At 52.8% G+C, this 17,943-nt stretch overlaps 2 protein-coding genes and 1 long non-coding RNA gene across 8 annotated transcripts; 1 reads left to right on the plus strand and 2 right to left on the minus strand.

The window, feature by feature from the left end:
* Positions 1-4,102, plus strand: LOC123612546 (uncharacterized). Of its 4 annotated transcripts, none has more exons than XR_006719809.2 (4): positions 1-1,667; positions 1,760-1,897; positions 2,714-2,755; positions 3,341-4,102. It is a non-coding gene; the product is annotated as an uncharacterized LOC123612546 (long non-coding RNA). The 4 variants fall into 4 exon arrangements; XR_006719810.2 differs by having other exon boundaries at positions 1-1,526; XR_012499595.1 differs by having other exon boundaries at positions 1-1,400.
* On the minus strand, positions 3,925-10,801 carry LOC105080090 (amine oxidase copper containing 3). Of its 2 annotated transcripts, XM_074343361.1 has the most exons (5): positions 9,052-10,801; positions 7,243-7,528; positions 6,697-6,826; positions 5,756-5,939; positions 3,925-5,498 (listed from the first exon to the last, which is right to left on the minus strand). In XM_074343361.1, exons 1-5 carry the CDS (start codon positions 10,649-10,651, stop codon positions 5,038-5,040), a joined length of 2,661 nt encoding a protein of 886 aa, XP_074199462.1. In that variant the 5' UTR covers positions 10,652-10,801; the 3' UTR covers positions 3,925-5,037. The 2 variants fall into 2 exon arrangements, with proteins under 2 accessions (XP_074199462.1, XP_010967257.1); XM_010968955.3 differs by having other exon boundaries at positions 5,336-5,939.
* A 504-nt stretch (positions 10,802-11,305) lies between these two features.
* AOC2 (amine oxidase copper containing 2) lies at positions 11,306-17,804 on the minus strand. 2 transcript variants are annotated; one of them, XM_045505906.2, is made up of 4 exons: positions 14,972-17,804; positions 12,628-12,913; positions 12,273-12,402; positions 11,306-11,789 (listed from the first exon to the last, which is right to left on the minus strand). In XM_045505906.2, exons 1-4 carry the CDS (start codon positions 16,557-16,559, stop codon positions 11,778-11,780), a joined length of 2,016 nt encoding a protein of 671 aa, XP_045361862.1. In that variant the 5' UTR covers positions 16,560-17,804; the 3' UTR covers positions 11,306-11,777. The 2 variants fall into 2 exon arrangements, with proteins under 2 accessions (XP_045361862.1, XP_010967258.1); XM_010968956.3 differs by having other exon boundaries at positions 11,306-11,938.
* Between the last annotated feature and the right edge of the window lie 139 nt (positions 17,805-17,943).

Genomic DNA, 17,943 nt, shown 5'->3' on the forward strand with positions numbered 1-17,943 from the left:
AACATGAATCTGGGCCTTTGGTAAGTTATGGTCTTTGCTCCCAGCCAAGAACACAATGTTAAGATGGCTAGTGTTTTTTGTCCTGACCAGTGTTACCAAGCAAAGGTCGTGAATGTTTGCTCTGGTTGGGTAATGCCAGGCTGTCAGATGGGAAGTGGGCAATGATCAGGTGGTGGGAGGGAGAGCCTTTGCCTTGCCTGGTGGGGGGATGAGGATGTAAGAAGGCACCCCCTCTGACCACCTTCCCTAAGTGTCTCACTGTCACATTGTTTCCTTCTGACATCATTTCATCCTGGGCTTCACAATCATCATGTCAAACACTCTGAAAACTTGTTGAAAAGGCGTCTCTTTTGAAGAATTAGGAGACAGGACCACACACCCTACTCCCCTAACTAGGTCTTATTTCTCTTTGGACAGACCTGGCCCCAGCCTCTATGAATGTGTTGAAGATGAGCTTATCCCTGGGAGCCAGAGCCCACTCCTGGCCTTCAGGTTGAAGACTGAGCCCCAGGACGTGGTGCTTCAACCGAGCTGCTGCCCTAGAGACCATGTGCAGCCAGTGGGAACCCCCCTCCGTATACCCAGTCACTCCACTCTGATCCGCATTCTAGGGAGATGGCTCTGGCTGAGGCGCGGAGCAGGGCTTGGGTATAGGACAGACTAGAGTCGAGGAGACCAGGCAGGAGGCAAAGGGCCAGGGTGAGGTGAGTGGCCTTGAGGACACAGAGGAAAGGATGAGTCTGGACAGATGTTGTAGGTGGAGTAGATGGGACTCAGTGCCTGATTGGGTGGGTGGGTGAGTAAGGGCACAGCCTCTTAGATGACACCACAAAGACACAAAGGTTTCCCATTGGGTGACTTGGGGTGGGAAGAGGCTCTCACTAGTTGGACCTTCATGGAGAGCAGTGAGTTTAAAGGGGAAACCAACAAGTTTGAGTTTGAGGTGCTCAGGGGGAACCCCAGCACAGATGCCCAGAAAAAAGGGCCATTGGCTCTATGGGCTAGGAGTTCAGGAGAGAGGTTCCTCTAGGCTAGAAATACAGACTTGGGCAAAACAACAAATATTAGTCATGAATTAAGGAGAGCCTGAGCTCACCCAGAGAGGACCTCTGGAGAGAGGAGACAGGAGGGCCAGGGACAGAGTCCTGGAAAATACTGAGGTGTGGGGCTGAGGGGACCTGTGGGCAGAGCAGAGGGCAAGGAGCCAGCACAGGAGCCCGAGAAGCAGCAAATATAGATGAGGAGGAGTCAGAATGTGGGGAGGTCAAGATAAGAGAGAGTTTAAGAAGCGAGTAGTCAAATGCCACTGAGAGGTCCGGAAACTAGGCTGGGAAGGCCTGCGGATTTTGCATCTGGGAGTCACTGGTGACCTTCGTCAGAGCAGGGCCTGTGGCTTGTGGGTCAGCAGAGGGAGGGCAGGGCATTGAGGAGTGACAGAGGTGGGAGGAAAGGAAGCAAGCCCAGGAGGGGTAGAAAGAACATTCCTTGGAGGGCACAGGCTGAGAGAAGACCCCCGGCCAGGAGAGGTAGGGTCCTGGGAGAAGCTTAGAAAGTTGAGAGGAAGAGCCAGTCAAAAGGGAGAGATTTAAAGTACGGGGAGATGAGTGGATAACTGAAAGAGAACTTTCTAGGAGGAGCCAGAAGTGGTGGGTTTCCCCTTAGAACGGGTAAGGAGGCCGTAGAATTAATGAGCCCATCCTCACTGCCAAACCATTCAAAAAAGCTGTCAGGAGGGCTTCAGACACATTTTTTTTTTTAGGGATTTCACTTTTTTCCAAACCCACTGTGCACTGTGTAAAGGATCATCTAACCAGTTATGCCGTCACCACGCTAACTACCAAGGGGACTGATTGTTGGGTGGAATTGTACTTTAATCAGCAAGTGACTTTCCCAGGCGGTAAGTGATCATTAAATACAGTAATGCTCTTCCACTCAGGAGGTCATGGGCTGCACAGCGGGAAAAACCAGAGTCAGTGGCCAGGGATCCTTCTTTACTTCATCTGTGACCTCAGCAGAGGTGGGAAGTGGGGAGGGAGGCAGCTGGATGTGGGGTTCTGATCCCGGCTCTCTGCAAGCATGGCCTCCTCAGGCCAGATTTCCCACGGGAGTCCTCTGCCGGCCTCCCCCTGCATTCCGGCCACCGTCATTTCTCACCTCTGACCCACCGCCCTGTGGCTAAGCCATCTGTCCACTCTATTCATTGTACCTGGGTTGGAGGGAATGTCCTCAAAGGCAACTCTGACCCTGTCACTCCCTTGGTGAGAATCCTTCCATGGCTCCCTGTTTTCCTTAGAGCAACCATGGCAGCAAGGACCTGCCTCTTCTGCCCTCTGTTTGCCCCTCGGGACTCCCCTCACAGCCCACCCACCTGTCAACAAACTTAGGTACTTGTATGGTGCCACTGTGTCACCTCCTGGCCTTTGAAGATGCTGTTTCCTCTTTTTAGAACCTTCTCTCCATTCTCTTCCTTCTCCCGGGGCTAGCTTCTACTCTTCTGCCAGGATCAATTTAGACATCATGTCCCTCAGGGAGCCTTTCCTCATCCTCAAGTCTGGGTTAGGAGCCCCTGCTACCTCCCGCCTCCTCTCTGAAAGTCCCTCGTGTAATTGCCCCTTTACCTGTCCCTCTAGCCCCTCCCAAGGTGCCTGGCAGGTAGGAGGCACTTGGGAAATCATTGTTGAATGCATGTAGGAATCCTTCTCTTCCACTGCAGAGGGAGACTTTCCCAGGCGCTGCAGGAGGAGAGCAGAGGCAGGTGAGTGCATCCTGTGCTCCTCACAAGGGCTCCCCGTGTCTACATTCCTGGAGAAGTCCCAGCTGTGCCCCTGACCTAGCCTCGGGTGGCCCCTTGTCCATCTCCTCTTAGGAGGGCAATGGGGGCAAGTCCTAAAGATCTCTGGCCTTGGAGACACCAGTTCTTTTAGAACCTGACATCTTTGGTCACTATTCCTGCCTATCGCTTGACCACAAGTCTGAGGCAGACAGTCCTTCCAGCCTCAGGGGTCTAAGGGAGAGAGTGGGTGGGGTAGGGGGCTGGGGGTCCAACTTGCAGCCCTCTAAACCCCAGCAGGGCTAACGATCTCATGATCTCCATGTCCACTGAGGCCTGGAACAGGGGTGTTATCCCCATGATGACATGTAGAGAGACATAACCACAGTCCCTTTTTCAGATCAAGGCTTGTGAGCGAGCCTTCACACACATTCACATGCACACTCACCACTTGCAAACACTCACCCTCTTGGGTCTGGAGATGGGTTACAAGACAAGGAGTTTCAAGTTATTAAATCGGGGTAGGGGGAGGTGTGGACACCAGCATTCCTTTTTTCCTTTTCCCTCCAGCTGACTGTTGTGCAACTGACCATAAAAAGGAGCCAGAAGGAGGTGGAAACAAAAGGCATGTAATGGAGAAGGTAAACTACTCAGGTCATAGAAAGAAGTAGTATCAAGTAAGTATCAGAGCCACGTTGGTCATGACATCCCTTTTTCTCCTCTGTCTCAGTCTTCAGTCTCTCCTTGTCTTAAATCTCTTTCTGTCCTCTGTCACTCTTGCTTCTACCCCAGGCCATGTTATAAATTCATCCAGCCATCCCTGGCCCTCTCTCCTTACTGAAGTCTTTTTCCCTGTTCTTTGGAACCTGGTTTCTCTCCAGCTTACTGACTCGTCTCCATCCATTGTTCCACTGACCCAGAAGTGAACTTGGACTTGGGGCAGGACAGAAGGTAGCAGAAACTTCCGTGATGCCTGCTCTCCCTGGATGTGATCTCCCTCTGGGCAGAAGCTGAGAAGCATCCAAAATCTGGTCCCTGCATGGCACCTCCTAGCCTGGCCTGGGCTCCCAGCAGGCAGAAGTCACCCCTCCCCATTGCTTCCCCTTGCCCCCTCTTCTGAGAGAAACAAAGAGAGAGAGCGCATGAGACAGAGCAAAAGAGAGATTGACTGAAGTTTAATATTTCCCCTGGAGATATACACTCAAGAGAAGGCAAAGGAGTTACCAGAGGCCACACCCATTTCTCTGGGTCTCAAAAATGAGAAAACTGAGTCCCAGGCCCATCTCTTAACTCACTTTACCCTCCCCTACCTCACCCTTTTTAAGGCCCGTCTGTAAAAGAAAAAAATAGTTCTTGTTTGGGCCCATTTATTATCTGAATAATAATAAATGAATAGGTAAAATTATGGTTCAAAATTCAAAATGTACAAAAGGATTTATAATACTAAGTCTCCTCTCTCTCTGGTCCCCACTTCCCAGTTTCCCTCACCAGAGGCAACCTGTGTTACCTGTTTCTTCTGAATATGCATCTATAAGAAAATATTTGTATTATCCTCCCTTCTAATACACAAATGGAAGTGCCCTATACACAGTTCTGCACCTTGCCCCTTTCACTGGAAGATGATTCCCTATAAAGAGATGTAATTAGTTTTATAATTGCATAGTATTGCATTGTTAAGGCTGTATCAGAATTTATTTAACCAATCCTCTAGGGAAGGATGGTTCTGCTGTTTCCAATCTCTTTCTATTTGTATACCAATCCCTAATCCAGACCCTCCTCCCCTGCCTCAAACCAGGACAGTGATGGGGAGAGGCTCCTCCCCCAGAGGCTGGCCTTATTTGCATGCCCACATGTGACTGGACAGCCCCTGGCCCCCTGGCTGGAGTTCCTGGGTCTTCCTGCTTCTCACAATTGGTGCCCACCCAGCCTCCCTTGTTGGCTGTTACAGAGTACAGAGGGCATTGGTCACACACAGACCTGGCACAAAATGACCACTCCACATTACCACTGCACCCACAAATCCACTTAAAGTGCTAAGTTGAGTTGCTGCTGACTCTATTCATCCTCTCCCAGAGAATGCAAGGCAGGGCTATACAAATGGGCAGAGAAAATTGTGGGGAAACACACCCTGCCCCAGGACTGGGGGTAAGGGCAGCTCCCAGACACAGGGAGACAGACAGGCGTCCTCTCAAACTAGATGTACCTTGCATATTGAGACTTCCACAGGCCTAGAGCCAGGAGAAGAGACCAGAGTTAAGAAATGAGGGCTAGGGGAGCATCAGGGCAGAGGAACATCCCTTCAGGGCTGGGAGGGAAATCCCAGGATATAAGAACAGGTAGGAACAGGAGATGGTTAGGCAAGAAGGAAGAGAGAGACAAGGAAGACTAGTATGAGAGTGACCATGGGCCAAGGGGCCTCTTCCAGCTTTATTCATGGCGTTATAGGCCTGGCAGGAACCCTGCCCTGGGGCCTCTAGGGGGCTATCCCCATAGAGAGCCTTCTTCCTTGCCTCCCAAGGGAAGGACTGGAGAGTCTTAGGAGAGAATTGGGATGTCCTAAAAAGGTTTGGGACAGCCAAAAAGCAAAACCAAAAACAGGAGTCTTCTGGGAAAAGCTTAACCATCATCACTCCACGGTCCCGAATGGCCGTTCCTCTCCTCTCAGGGACAGGAGCCCAGCAGGTCTGGGGTCCACAAAGCCAAGTGCCCCCTGTGTCAGGTGTCACAGGCTCAGGATGCTCCCAGCAGGGAGGGGGAGGCAGGGAGGACAATGGGAGAGAGAGGACCTTGGGGTGTGAGGAGGGCACAGGCTGCCCTGCCCAGTGCCTGTTGCCTCCCCTCCCACACTTCCTGGTCCAAGGGCCCCAGTCAAAATCCTCATCCCAGGGCCCACCTAGTTATGAGCGAAGCCTGCGTGGGAGAAGGCAGGGAAGTGGGGGGCACAGGCATCAGCCTTGGGAAGGCAAGCCAGGGGGTTGATCTCACAGGCCCCAGCATCCTGGTCCCCCCGGAAGTAGACAGAGTCAGCAGAATCAAAGGAGGGGTCGTAGTCAAAGAAGTTGTAGGGTCTGAGGAGGAAGCCTGCGGCATTCCCTGCAGTCACCGTGTTGGGGACGTCCTCTGCATGCGGGATGTGCAGGAAACCAGGTGTCACCCAGGCCACCAGGTCCTAGCAAGGGGTGAAGAAAAAGGATTATAAGGCCTGGCTTTGCTAAAGACATACCTGCCCCCTCCCCCACAGTGGCCTTGTATGGAATGATTCACCTTGCCAGCCCACCTTCCCTCAGAAGGATTTTAACTCTTTAAACATGTTTCCTACTAGCCCAGAAGTCAAAGCATAGTCAATTTCATATTGGGAGCCACACCTGCCCCCAGTGCCAGCCCACACCCACCATCTCTGATGTTCCCCATAGCATCTCCATCAGCCTACCCACCCCCAGAGGAATGATGACACCCACCAGCTACTTAGCTCCTCTCCCCTAACTCTGTGAGAGAGTTCCTAAACTCTAACTGAGAGGCGGATGGAGGAGGGAAGTTCAGGGCTTGGGAAGCAGAAAAGTCCGACATTTAAAAATTAATCCTTTAGTGGTAAAGCCAGGACTGAAGAAGCTTTAGATATAAGCTATGTGGCCTTCCTTGGTGACTTTCAGCACTCCTGAGTCCTGGGGCCCTAAAAGGGCCAAGTCCACAAAGTTGAGACTTAGAAGGCTGTAGTGTCTTGAGGAGAGGCTGGTGCCTCAGCCAGTGTGTACGAGTGAACTCCCAGCTTGGGAAGATTCCCTCAACAGGTAATGATCGGATCCACAGAAGGCAGGAGTCAGCTCTGCCTTTGAGGAGATAGATGGCTTTCAGGGACCCCCAGGAAAAGGCGGGGCTCATCTCTGGGCCCCTGCCCGCCTCCCTCAGTCCCCACGTGGTCAACCGACCTCTCCAGCAATAGTCTCGTTGTTGATGAAGCCAGAGAAGTCCACAGAGGGGGTCCAGGGGTCATTCTGATTGAAGATGCTGGTGCTGGTGGGCTCTGTCTCCTTCCTCTGGGTCACGGCCAGCTTGTACCTAGAGTTGTACTAGTCAGGCCTCCAGGTCACTAGCCCCATCCTGCCTCCTGATTATTGGGGAAGGGAGCCCAGCACATGGACCTCAGCTTTCCCATCTCATCCACACAGTGACTTTGATGCCACCCTAATGGGTTGCCCAACATCTTTCCATGTCCTCCTGTTCACCCCTTGTCATTTCACAGCATGGCCTCTCCAAAACAGAAAAGAATTCTGCCATCTGGGCTTTAGTATTCCAAGGGGGCCATGTATCCATCCACTGTGTGAATTTTGATACCCAGGAAATCCTTTTTGAGTTCTTCTCTCACCTCGCATAAAATTTGAACTGAGTTCCCGAGTGCCCCTCCCAACACTCCCTTCTCACTCTCATTCTCCGCCCCTTCCCACTCCACAAAACACACACACCGTGCCACCCACCTCGCCCAGCTGAGGCTTCTCTCCATGGAGCTGGCCTGGGGCAGCGGCTCCCCAGGAAAGCTGACCACCTGGATGCGGTAGCCCCGAGGGTGGCCCCACTTGTTGCTGTGGTTGCTGGCCAGGTACACGTAGCGAGGCGGGGCAGTTCCCAGGGGGAAGGCAGCCTGGTCTTCCGTCTCCAGCAACTTCCGAGTCACCTGCATTCTCTGTATCTGGTGCTCAGGACTCCAGGGTACCGCCGAGGGGGCATAAGCCATATCTTCAGCCCAGACCCAGTTCTCCACTCCTGCAAGGGTTGGGTGGAGGTGGGTGAAGGGGAAGGGTGGGAGGGAGGGCTGGTCATACGGTGGCCCTACCCTCTCTGGACTCTGCCCCCACCTGGCTTCAGAGTGGAGGCCAAAGAGAAGCCCAGACTGAGTGTGCCCCCTGCTTCTCTCCCGTCTTGACAAGTTATCCCCCATCTTTCAGCCAAAGCTGTTGACCTGTGAAATATGTCTTCAAGGATTTCATTCATTCATCCGTTCACACCCATTAGTGGAGAGGCCTGTGCTCGGCGCGGGGGACATACAGGTGAATGAAACTTTATTCTTACCCTCCTGCTCCCACTGAAGCCACAGAGGAGCAAAGCCCTGAGGGGCCTGCAGTGCCAGAAGAGCACGCTCACGATTCAAGGTTAGAGGAACACAGGTGCAGGCAGGAGTGGGGGCCTTCCTGGGCAACGCTTCAGCCTGTCCTCAGGGGATGTCATCAGCAGAGATGACACGGCAGGGCATTCTAGGCAGGGCCAAAACATGAGCAAAAGAAAAACAGCCCGACTGGCCTGGGCGCTGTGTGTGTCCAGGGCCAGGCAGGGTGTGTGTGCAGCTAATGCAGCCCTGGGGGAGAATATGAAAGGCAGGCAGGAGCTGCACTCTGAGGGGAAGGGCTTCGTAGGTCCCTCTGTGGACAGGGTCCCATAGGTGATGGGGAACGTGGGAGGTGTGTGAGGGAGCATGCTGGCATGGGCTGGTAGGTCCCTCTGGGTGCAGATTGAGCCCTGAATCTGAGAGGAAGAATAGTCAAAATGGCAAAGAGAGGACTGGCTCAACAGAGGGATGGCAGTGGGGTCTAGCGAGCAGTTTGGGATGTTTCAGAGGCAGAACAGAAAAAAATCTGGTGATTAACTCAATGTGGGGAAGGACAGTGAAAAATGACAAGGCCTCTAAGACATCATGTAGCCTTGGCTCTCTATGTGACCACCAACTCCAGGAACTACCCGGAATGTTCCACAGCAGTCACTCTACCCCTCACACTTAAATGTATTGTGCCCAGAGGGAAACTCAGGGAAGAGGAGGGAACACCTTCCAAGGAAACGTACAATCTGGGATATTCCCTGATTAGCCTACATGTGCCAGGGACTCGGCAGAAAGCAAACAGATCTTCCAAAACACCAGCACTGCAGGCCAGACACAGATGAGCCAAAAAACAAATGTCTGCCTCGCTAAAATGAAGCCCATATAAGTGCCAGGGAAGGAAGAGGGCAATAGGGACCCTTAGCCCAGATCCTGCCTGAGCTGAGCTATTGCCCAAGATTTTCGGATGAAATCAAGTGGAGAGAGGGTGGCAGGGCTGCACCCAGCCAGTGAGTTAACCTCTCAGTGACATTCAGCAGCCAGCTCTCTCCCATCCAGCAAAAGAGGAAGCATGAAATTCCAAAACCACTCAGGCTCAGATCTTCCTTTCCTGGAAAACCTCCATAAAACTCAAAGCAAATGCAGACAACTCTTTAGGCTCCTCTTCTGAATCCTTGCCTCCGCCAGGATGTCTTACCTCCCACATCCAGATCCACCTTGAAGTTGGCACTGTGGGTGTGGATGGTGCCCAGCGTGTGCTCCCCAACCTGGTTTCCGAATCTTCGGGCAGCACCAAAGAGGAACGCTGAGCTGATGTAGCCCGTGGCATGGAATTTGACTTCTATGGCCCCACTGGGATGGAAGACCATATCCCACACGTAGTCATAATTGAGCAAGGTGGACACAGATCTGATGATCAGCACAGTCTCCTGAAGGCCCCCAAAATAGTGGGAGTGAAAATATGAGTGGTGTCGCCTCAGTGGGAGGCCCTGGTTCTGCTCAAACACACAGAAGGCATCGTGTAGTGTCTTGGGGGCTTGGGACTCCAGAAGGAAGTGCCAGTCCACGTAGGTGGCCAGATAGGGGCAGTCCACCCCACGGGTCAGAGGTGTGGAGTACTTGCCCATGCCAAAGCTGCCGTCCATATAGCGGGTCATCATTGCTGCTGGGGTATTTCCACCGTAGACGGCCAAGGCCTCCTGGAGGCTGATCTCGTAAGCTAAACGTTCTCCCTGGAAGCGGATGTCAAAGATCCTTGGGCCAGTGAAAGCTCCAAGGCCAAAAGAGAAAGTCCACAATGAGGAGGCCACTCGACTCCCCTGGACAATGAAGCGAGGACCCTGGGGATGGAACTGCAGAGGGGGAGACAGACCCCGGGGCACCGGGGATTTCAGGGACCAGGATGCACCTGTGCCATTGTCTGGGACCACCACCACATTCACCCGGCCAGCCTCAAACTCTTCCTCCAGCTGGGCCAGACTCTCATAGTAGCGGCCTTGAAAGAACACTTTCTGGATGGTCCAGCCGGTGGGGTCCAGAGCCTTGTGGTCTACCAGTAGTTCCAACCCCACAGGATTGAGGTAATACCCAGCTCCTGAGATATTGTAGTAGAGGCCAAACCAGGTGGCCCGGTCCCCTGACTGTAAACCACGAGGGGCTGTGGTCATTGTCACCAGGTTCTGTCCTTGGCGTTTGTAGGAGCAGCAGTGATGGAGGAGCCCAGCAGCCTGGGGCAGCTCTCTGTTGAAGATCATGTGGTCTATGTCCAAGTACTCTCGGATGGGCACAGGGCGTCGGTGATAGGGCAGGGGTCCCCCATTACGCTGCACAGTCACATCCCGCATGTAAGAGGGGTGGGGCAGTGGTCCCACCACCAGCTCAGTCACGTTGGGATGGAGCTGTCTACCAAAGAAGACGATGGCCAGTGCCTCCCGGGCAGGCGGGGGTCTCCCCTTGTCCAGGTGGGCCAAGGCTGCAGCCTTGGGGGGCAGCTGCAGCTCTATTGAGAAGACACAGTTGTCTGAGGGTTGGGCCTGGGCTGCGTCCACCAGTCCTGGCCCCAGCTTCTGGGTCAGAAATCTCATCACAGCTGCCAGCTCTTCTCGGCTCAGGTCTGCAAACAGCTGGCTATGGCCACGGTGTGTCCAGGGCTGGGCACTGGGAGATACGGAGGGGCAGAAGGCAGGCAGGCTGGATTCACCCCCATCTCCTCCTCTGCCAGCTAGCAAGACACACACCAAGGCAAAGATAGTGATGATAGCCAGAGCGAGGAGCACCAGGGTGGTCTTCTGGTTCATTGTCCCAAGAACATAGAGATGGAGGGTTGAACAAAAATCGAGATATGTATTCTCAGGCGAGCTGAAGAAGGTCTCTTTTAACCCCTGTATTGGGAGCTCTGGACTCTGGCTGAGGTTCTCAGTATTCCGACGCAAAGGAGACTGAGGGTGGGAAGAGCAGGGAAGGCTGGGGAGGGGGCGGGGCAGGCTGGGGTTGGAGGGCGGGCCTGAAGCAGGGTAGCAGCAATTTCCATAGACCTTACATGGCTTTGTCTCCCAGGCTCCAATTCAGACTCTGCTCTCTGGGTCAGGGTTGGAACAGAGGAGAGCTGAGGTAGGGGGAAGGGGTGGAGGGGATTTCAAAATAATGCAACTGACCAGCCTGAGCACAGAAATGCACCACCCGCAAGGAGGCAGCCCCTCATCCCCCTCAGCCCCATTTCTTCCTCCAGTCCCCACTTCCCCAGGGCCAGATGTTTCTTTTCTGATACCTTGGAACTCTTGTCTTCCTTCCAGGAAAACCCCACTCCCAGCCCTTCATTGTCCCCGGCAGCATTTCTTGGCCAGGTCCGTTCCCCTCCCCTACTCCTCCATGGCTAATTTCCTTGGCCAGAGTCTTTAGTATTCTCTGGGAGATTCTAGAAACTTCAAAAATAGAAGAAATTCAAGTAAAAATCTTGTAATACTTTTTATTATAAATTACACACACCTCCGATTTTTACAAAATTCTATCTATTCTTCCGTTTCAATGCACATGCATGAAGAAATGTCTGGAATAACATTCACCAAATGTGAATGCTAGCCATTTCTGAGTGGTAGGATTTGGGGTGTTTTTGCTTGAATATTTTAATAACATCATTTCTATAAATTCATCATTTTAAAAAATGAACTGGAAATAAGAATTAACCAAAAGGCTATATGGTGGTTTATGTGATAGGAGGCTGTTTCCCAAGGGTGGAGTGTCAGGGGAGCAGGAAGTGGGAACAGAGAGTATGGTACATGTCTTGGCACCCCACTCCGTGTCCCACCACACACTCAGGGCTAAAAGTCTTGGTAAGAGAAAGGGGGCAGATCCGGGACACAGGACGCCAGGTGGGGGATGCAGGCCACATGATTGACACTGCAGAGCCCAGCATTCTGGTCCTTCTCAAAGTAGACGCTGTCAGGGGAGAAGATGGAGGGGTCCTCATCAAAGAAGTTATAGGGTCGGAGCAAGAAGCCAACTCTGTTCCCCAGAGTCACTGTATTGGGGACATCCTCAGCGTGGGGGATGTGCAGGAAGCTGGCTGTAACCCAAGCCACCAGGTCCTGAAGGAAGAGGAGGAGCCAGAGACTTTGGAGGTGAGACCCTTGCAGAGAATCTCCCCTCAGCCACAATCCCCAACCTCCAGTCCCGCCTGCTTCCACCCCCGCCCAGCCTCAGGCCCAAGGTTTGATAATCCCTGAGAAGCCGTAGGGTGGTCTAAGTCCCAGGGCTAATCTCACCCCGGGAAGGGATGACCCTTCTGGTCATTAGGGAGCTCCCTGGCTCCTAATCAAATGGTGGGAAACCCACCATTCCCTCCATCCTATAGCCAGGGGCCGGGCAGCCAAGACACCAGGCTCAGGGGAGCCCCTCTTCTGTGTCCCTAGGGCTACCAACCTCTCCTAAGAGGGTCTCATTGTTGATGAAGTCAGCAAAGGCCATAGTGGGTGTCCAGATGTCATTCTGGTAATAGATGCTGCTGCTCTGTGACTCCTTCTCCTTCCTCCGAGTCACCGCGAGCTGGTATCTGACCAGGAATGTTTGTAGGAAGGTGGTATCAGAAAATGCCAAGGGCCTTTATCAGCCCGGAAGTCCTTTGGATCAGATTTCTGTCTGAGACCATTTCCCACCCCATATCTACTTGGATCTGAGATGAGGTTTGGAGCAAGGGTAGTGAGTTGGGGTCTCCAAGAGCCAGGATGGGAAGGGGACTGGTCCTTCCCTACCACCCAGTGCCCAGGGCCCTCCTCACCTCCCCCAGCTGAGGGCCCTCTCCATGTCGCTGTCCAGAGGCATGTGTATGCCGAAGGGGCTGTGGATCTGGATTCGATACCCGCGCTGGTGACCCCAGGCATTAGTCTGGTTGCTAGCCAAGTAAAGGTAGCGGGGAAGGGGGCTCCCCAAAAGAAAAGCTGTCAGATCCTCCCTTCCCAGGACCTGCCGAGTCAGCTGTGGGCGCTGCAGTTGGTGCTCCGGACTCCAAGGGGCTGCCACAGGTTTAAACACCACGTCTTCAGCTACGACCCAGTTTTTCAGCCCTGCCAGGGTGAGGGGAGGGAGAGGAGTTCCACACCAGGTGAGACAGGTCCCTCGTCTTCTCCATGACGCCCACTACACTGGCCTAACAAAGCTCATCAGAGAGCACTCGTGCTGGGAGTCAGGTCTGGATTTGAGGGATAGCCTGTCTTCTTCAAATGTGCCCTGGTCCAATACTGTTACCACCGGTCACAAGTGGCTATTTCAATTTCAATTAAAAATCCGGGGTTGGGGGGAGGATATAGCTCAGTGGTAAGCATGCACGAGGTCCAGGGTTTAATCCCCAGTACCTCCCCAGTTTATTTAATAAATAAACCTAACTATCTCCCCCACCAAAAAAAATTTTAATTCAGTTCCTCAGTCACACTAGCTACATTTCAAGTGCTCAATAGCTGCCTGTGGCTAGTGGCTCACATATTGGACACTGCAGGCAGAGAACATTTCCATCGTTGCATAAAGTTCTATTAGCACTGGTCTACCCAGTAGACTTTGGACCAATTCTTGGCTTCTCTGATTCTCACTCTATGAATCTCTATACTGGGCATAATAAAGGTTGTTCTGTGGCTGAGCTCTATAAATAGAAAAGCACATACAGGTGGCTAGTAACATGCTTCTAACCAGGAACGGGCTATTTGTCTTGGAGAAGCTGGCTGGAAAAACCCAATCTCCTCCCATGGTGCCCTGCATAATCCTCCTCGTTCTGAGACTTTGCTATTTTTTTTTTCAATATGGCAGGGACCACTTTCAGACTTTTTTATAAGTAAGTAGATTTTTATCTTTAAATTGTCAGGGAGATCCTTGGAACACTTAGACTCTGCAGGTCTGGACCACTGGTTCCTTTAAACATAACTCTTAAGAAGGCTCTGGCACAGGGAGGCACTCTACTGAAGCCAGTGCCTCTGCCCGTCGTCCTGTGCCCAGGGGCCTGACACAGCATCTCTGGCCCACAGCACCAGCCTCTGTTGCATACTCTAGGGATCCAATGTTACTTGATTTTACATCCCAAGACAAGGCTGTTTAATGCCAAAATGCTGGGGGGGGGGGGGATCTTCAAATCAGAAAATAGTCATATTCCAAATATGTCAAAGAATAATCGTTACTATGCATGATTGAAAATAGCATTTCAATCATGCTATTTTCTTAGCTCTCCCTCCCCTCCACCCCCCCCCCACATACACACCATCTTTATACTCAAAGAGGATATGAAAATGTTTCACAAGAAATATGCTGAGTTACATTGCATTATACTTGGGCCGTCACTTCCTGACCCACCTCCATGCACCCTCCTGTTTCCACAACTGTAAACTGGAGAGGGCCTGGTAGATTCCTAATTTTCTTTCTGGGTATAATAGTCCAATTTGGTAATTTTCTGTCCTGCACAAAAATCTGGCAGGAAGAGAAAGTCTCCTTTGTGCTTTGAACCCTACTTGAGAAATCCCTTTCCACCCTTGCAGCAAGACTATTGCGTGCCTGCCATGTCACAGGACAGCCCACTGTGATGACATGTGCTGGCAGGAACAGGATGCCCCTCCCCACCCGGTCCCCAGGAGGATGAGGCCTGTCCCATAGCCCCGCTTGTCTGAAATCCTGTGGAGCAGTCCCCAGCCAGCACCTCCCTTTCTCAGGCCCCAGAATTTCTTCCACTCTGAAAACCTCTTTAGACAGACTGCTTCCCATGTCCGCTCGGGCCCCTGCTCTCCCCACCTCCACTGACTCTCAGAATCAGGAGTCCCAGCTCCAGCTGCAACTGGTGCCAGACAGGGCCAGGTCACCACCTACAGACAGGCCAAGGCAGCCAGCGCAGCCATTACATTTAGTTTCACAGTTGCAGCAGGTCAGAGGGGCCTGGGCGGGGGGGAGGGGGGGAGCCCTCTCTACCTTTTGCCACATGTCCAGTGAGCCCAGTACCTCAGGCTGACTGCAGCTGAATACATGCAAATCAGTCCCTGCTGTTGCTAAATTGTGTGGGAATGCCATGCTTTCCTATTCTGGCTCGATATGGGGGTCTCCCTTCCCTCTGGCCCACCCCAACTCTCAACCCTCACCCCCTGGGCACTCACCTGCCACATCCAGGTCCAGCTTGAAATGGAAGGCATGTGTGTGCACCGCCCCCAGCACTCGCTCCCCCACGCGGTTCCCAAAAAGAAGGCTCTCCTGTCCCCCACTCAGGAAAGCTGTGTTGATGTAGCCTGTGGCATGGACCCGCCCTTCAAGAGCCCCATTTGGGTGCAATACAAAGTCCCAAATGTAGTCATAGTTGCCTACAGAGGACACAGACCTGACTACAAGGGCCGAGCCAGCCAAACCACCATAGAAATGACTCTGAAGGTGATTGTGGTGCCTTCGGAGGGGTAGTCCCTGGGCCTCCTCAAATATACACACAGCCCCTGGGAGCAGCTGGACTACCCCTTTGCCCACTAATATGTGGATGTCCACCATGGTAGACTGGTAGGGGCAGTCCACTCCCCGCACCAAGCCCCGGCTGTGACTGCCAAGTCCATAGCTGCTATCCAAGTATCGGGTCATCATTGTCTTGGGTGAATCAGCACCATAGATAGATACGCACTCCTGGACACTGACTTCATAGGCCACTCGCTCGCCCTTGAACCGAACATCAAATATTCTCATGCCACTGAACACTCCATGGCCAAAGGTAAACGTCCAGAGAGAGGACGCCACCAGGTTCCCTTGGACACTGTACCGGGAGCCCTGAGGTGAAAACTGAAGAGGGGGAAGAGGACCTGGGGAGATCCGGGACCGCAGGGATGAGGTCCCATCTGGCAGGGGTAGAGGAACTCTAACCACTTCCAGCCGGCCAGCCTTAAACTCCCATTCCAACTGGCTCAGGTCTGCATAGTAGTGCCCAAGATAGAAGACCTGCTGGACAGCCCAGTGGGCAGGGTCCAGGGCCCTGTGGTCCAGCAGTAGCTCCAGCCCCACGGGGTGAAGAAAAATTCCAACACCTGAGATGTTGTGGTAGAGGGCAATCCAGGTAGCACGGTCCCCCGAGCGTAAGCCACGAGGGGTGGCGTGCAGACCTGCCAAAGTGGAGCCACTGTAGTTGAAGACAGAAGCCAGGAAGACTGGTGCCTTGGGGAGCTCCACCTCTTTCAAATGTTTCCACATCTGGGCAGACTCGGTTCTCAGCACAGGGCGTCGATGATAGGGCAAGGGGCCCCCGTGACGCTCCACAGTCACATCCCGCATGTAAGAAGGGCGTGGCAGCGGCCCCACCACCAGCTCAGTCACGTTGGGCTGGGGTTGTCCGCCAAAGAAGACAATGGCCAGTGCCTCCCGGGCAGGTGGGGGGCTCCCCCTGTCCAGGTGGGCCAGGGCTGCAGCCTTGCGGGGCAGCTGCAGCTCCACTGAGAAGACACAGTTGTCGAAGGGGCGGGCCTGGGCTGCGTCCACCAGGCCTGGCCCCAGCTTCTGAGTCAGAAAGCTCATCACAGCCATCAGCTCCTCTCGGCTCAGGTCTGCAAACAGCTGGCTCTGGCCAGGGTGTGTCCAGGGCTGGGCACTGTGGGATACAGAGGGGCAGCGGGGAGGCTGGCTGGAGCCACCTTGGCTGGTCAGCAAGACATAGGCCAGGGCAAAGATGGTAATGAGGGACAGTGCCAGGAACACGAGGACTACCTTGAGATTCATGATGAATGCTAAGAGCTGAAATGAGAGTCCCACCAGTTGCTCCTTCCAGTTACTGACATCAAATCAGGGTTTATATTCAGTAGGATGGATAGGAATAGAGAAAACTCCACCCTGTGGGTTGGACAGGAAATTTCTAACCTTGATTTATATAATTCTGCTCCAATTTTCTGTTCTGTGGTTTGGCTCAGGTACTACTTCCACGTGCATAGTCTCCCCTATCCCTGAACGCCTCCCAGCAGCACTGTCAGTACCCACTGGAGATTTCCATCACTGATACCAGCTTAGAGGGCATCTGTATGTACACTCAACTCCACCTTCCATCCAGAATAGGTCTGAGAAAGAACGCAAGTCTCAGATGCCCAATCAAGTCCTGTGTGCTTCACGCAGCTACTCAAACTGTCCATTTTCCTACCTCCTGGCAGGCGCTACCCCCCAGTATTTCCAGGATCCACTGCCCAGTTCAGCAGTAAGCACTGTGGTCTGCCAGTTGCCTGGGGCCAAGCCTTTGATTTGCAGTCTCAGGCCTCTTCTTCTAGTGGGTGAGAAAGAAGTGGTGAAGGCCTGGCCACAGCAGTCAGGTTTGTACACCAATAGCAGGTCCCTAAGCTGTGTGACTTGAGGAGAGTTACTTATCATGAGATTCAGTGTCCTCACCTATAAAGAAGGGATAAAGCTACCCTAGAGATGCATGAAGATTAAATGTGATCATGCACATAAAGTGCTTAACAGAGCCTGACACAGGGTAGGCATTCAAAACTTGTCAGCTACTGGTACTGAGCTCTGAAACAGAATAAAGCAGATGTTCCTCCATTGTTCAAGATCCTAAATCTCTTTTTTGCAGAGACCACGGATACCAGAAGGCTACTTGGCAAGGTGGAAGTTAAGGAACCTTTATTTCAGAGGGAGCTAGGGTCCTAGACATCCCTCCAAGTCATTTGAAAACCAAAACCAGAAGTCCCTGGCATCTCCTCAAGAAACTTAAGACATTACTCAGAGGGGAATATTAGTATAAGGTAAAGAATGGGGCAGGGTGTGCCTTAAATCAGATGATTCCCCACATGGAACAAGAGCAGCCTCTACTGGCAGTTCATGGGTAGCACAGGGGAAGGAAGGAAGGAGCTGGGATCTTTAAGAATAGAAGGCAGCTTAGGTTTGGAAAGAGCTTTCACATAACTCAGACTGAACACAAATGAAAGACCCACTCTTGTCTCTTGGTAGGAAGAAGCCTCAGTCTTCCCATCATTCCAGAGAAAAGAGACAGCTTAACTGGTATAAAGACACCCAGTAGGGTGGCAGGAGGTCTACGTGGAGGTGAGTGTCCCAATGTGCACACAAGAGTACGGGTACGTCCCTGGCCACCACAGCATCGCATCAGGGTCTGCAG

Source organism: Camelus bactrianus, chromosome 16, assembly GCF_048773025.1.
Source record: "Camelus bactrianus isolate YW-2024 breed Bactrian camel chromosome 16, ASM4877302v1, whole genome shotgun sequence".
Taxonomy (NCBI): domain Eukaryota; kingdom Metazoa; phylum Chordata; class Mammalia; order Artiodactyla; family Camelidae; genus Camelus; species Camelus bactrianus.

Bases quoted from the DNA above. Each gene is read 5' to 3' on its own strand.
- LOC105080090 (XM_074343361.1), bottom strand. From the start codon at position 10,651: ATGAACCAGAAGACCACCCTGGTGCTCCTCGCTCTGGCTATCATCACT. The intron at 7,529-9,051 runs GTAAGACATCCT...CAACCCTTGCAG, and splicing joins GGTGGATCTGGATGTGGGAG to GAGTGGAGAACTGGGTCTGG. The intron at 5,940-6,696 runs GTCGGTTGACCA...ACCCCTTGCTAG, and splicing joins ACGAGACTATTGCTGGAGAG to GACCTGGTGGCCTGGGTGAC.
- AOC2 (XM_010968956.3), bottom strand. From the start codon at position 16,559: ATGAATCTCAAGGTAGTCCTCGTGTTCCTGGCACTGTCCCTCATTACC. The intron at 12,914-14,971 runs GTGAGTGCCCAG...TCACCCTGGCAG, and splicing joins GCTGGACCTGGATGTGGCAG to GGCTGAAAAACTGGGTCGTA. The intron at 12,403-12,627 runs GTGAGGAGGGCC...ATTCCTGGTCAG, and splicing joins AGGGCCCTCAGCTGGGGGAG to ATACCAGCTCGCGGTGACTC.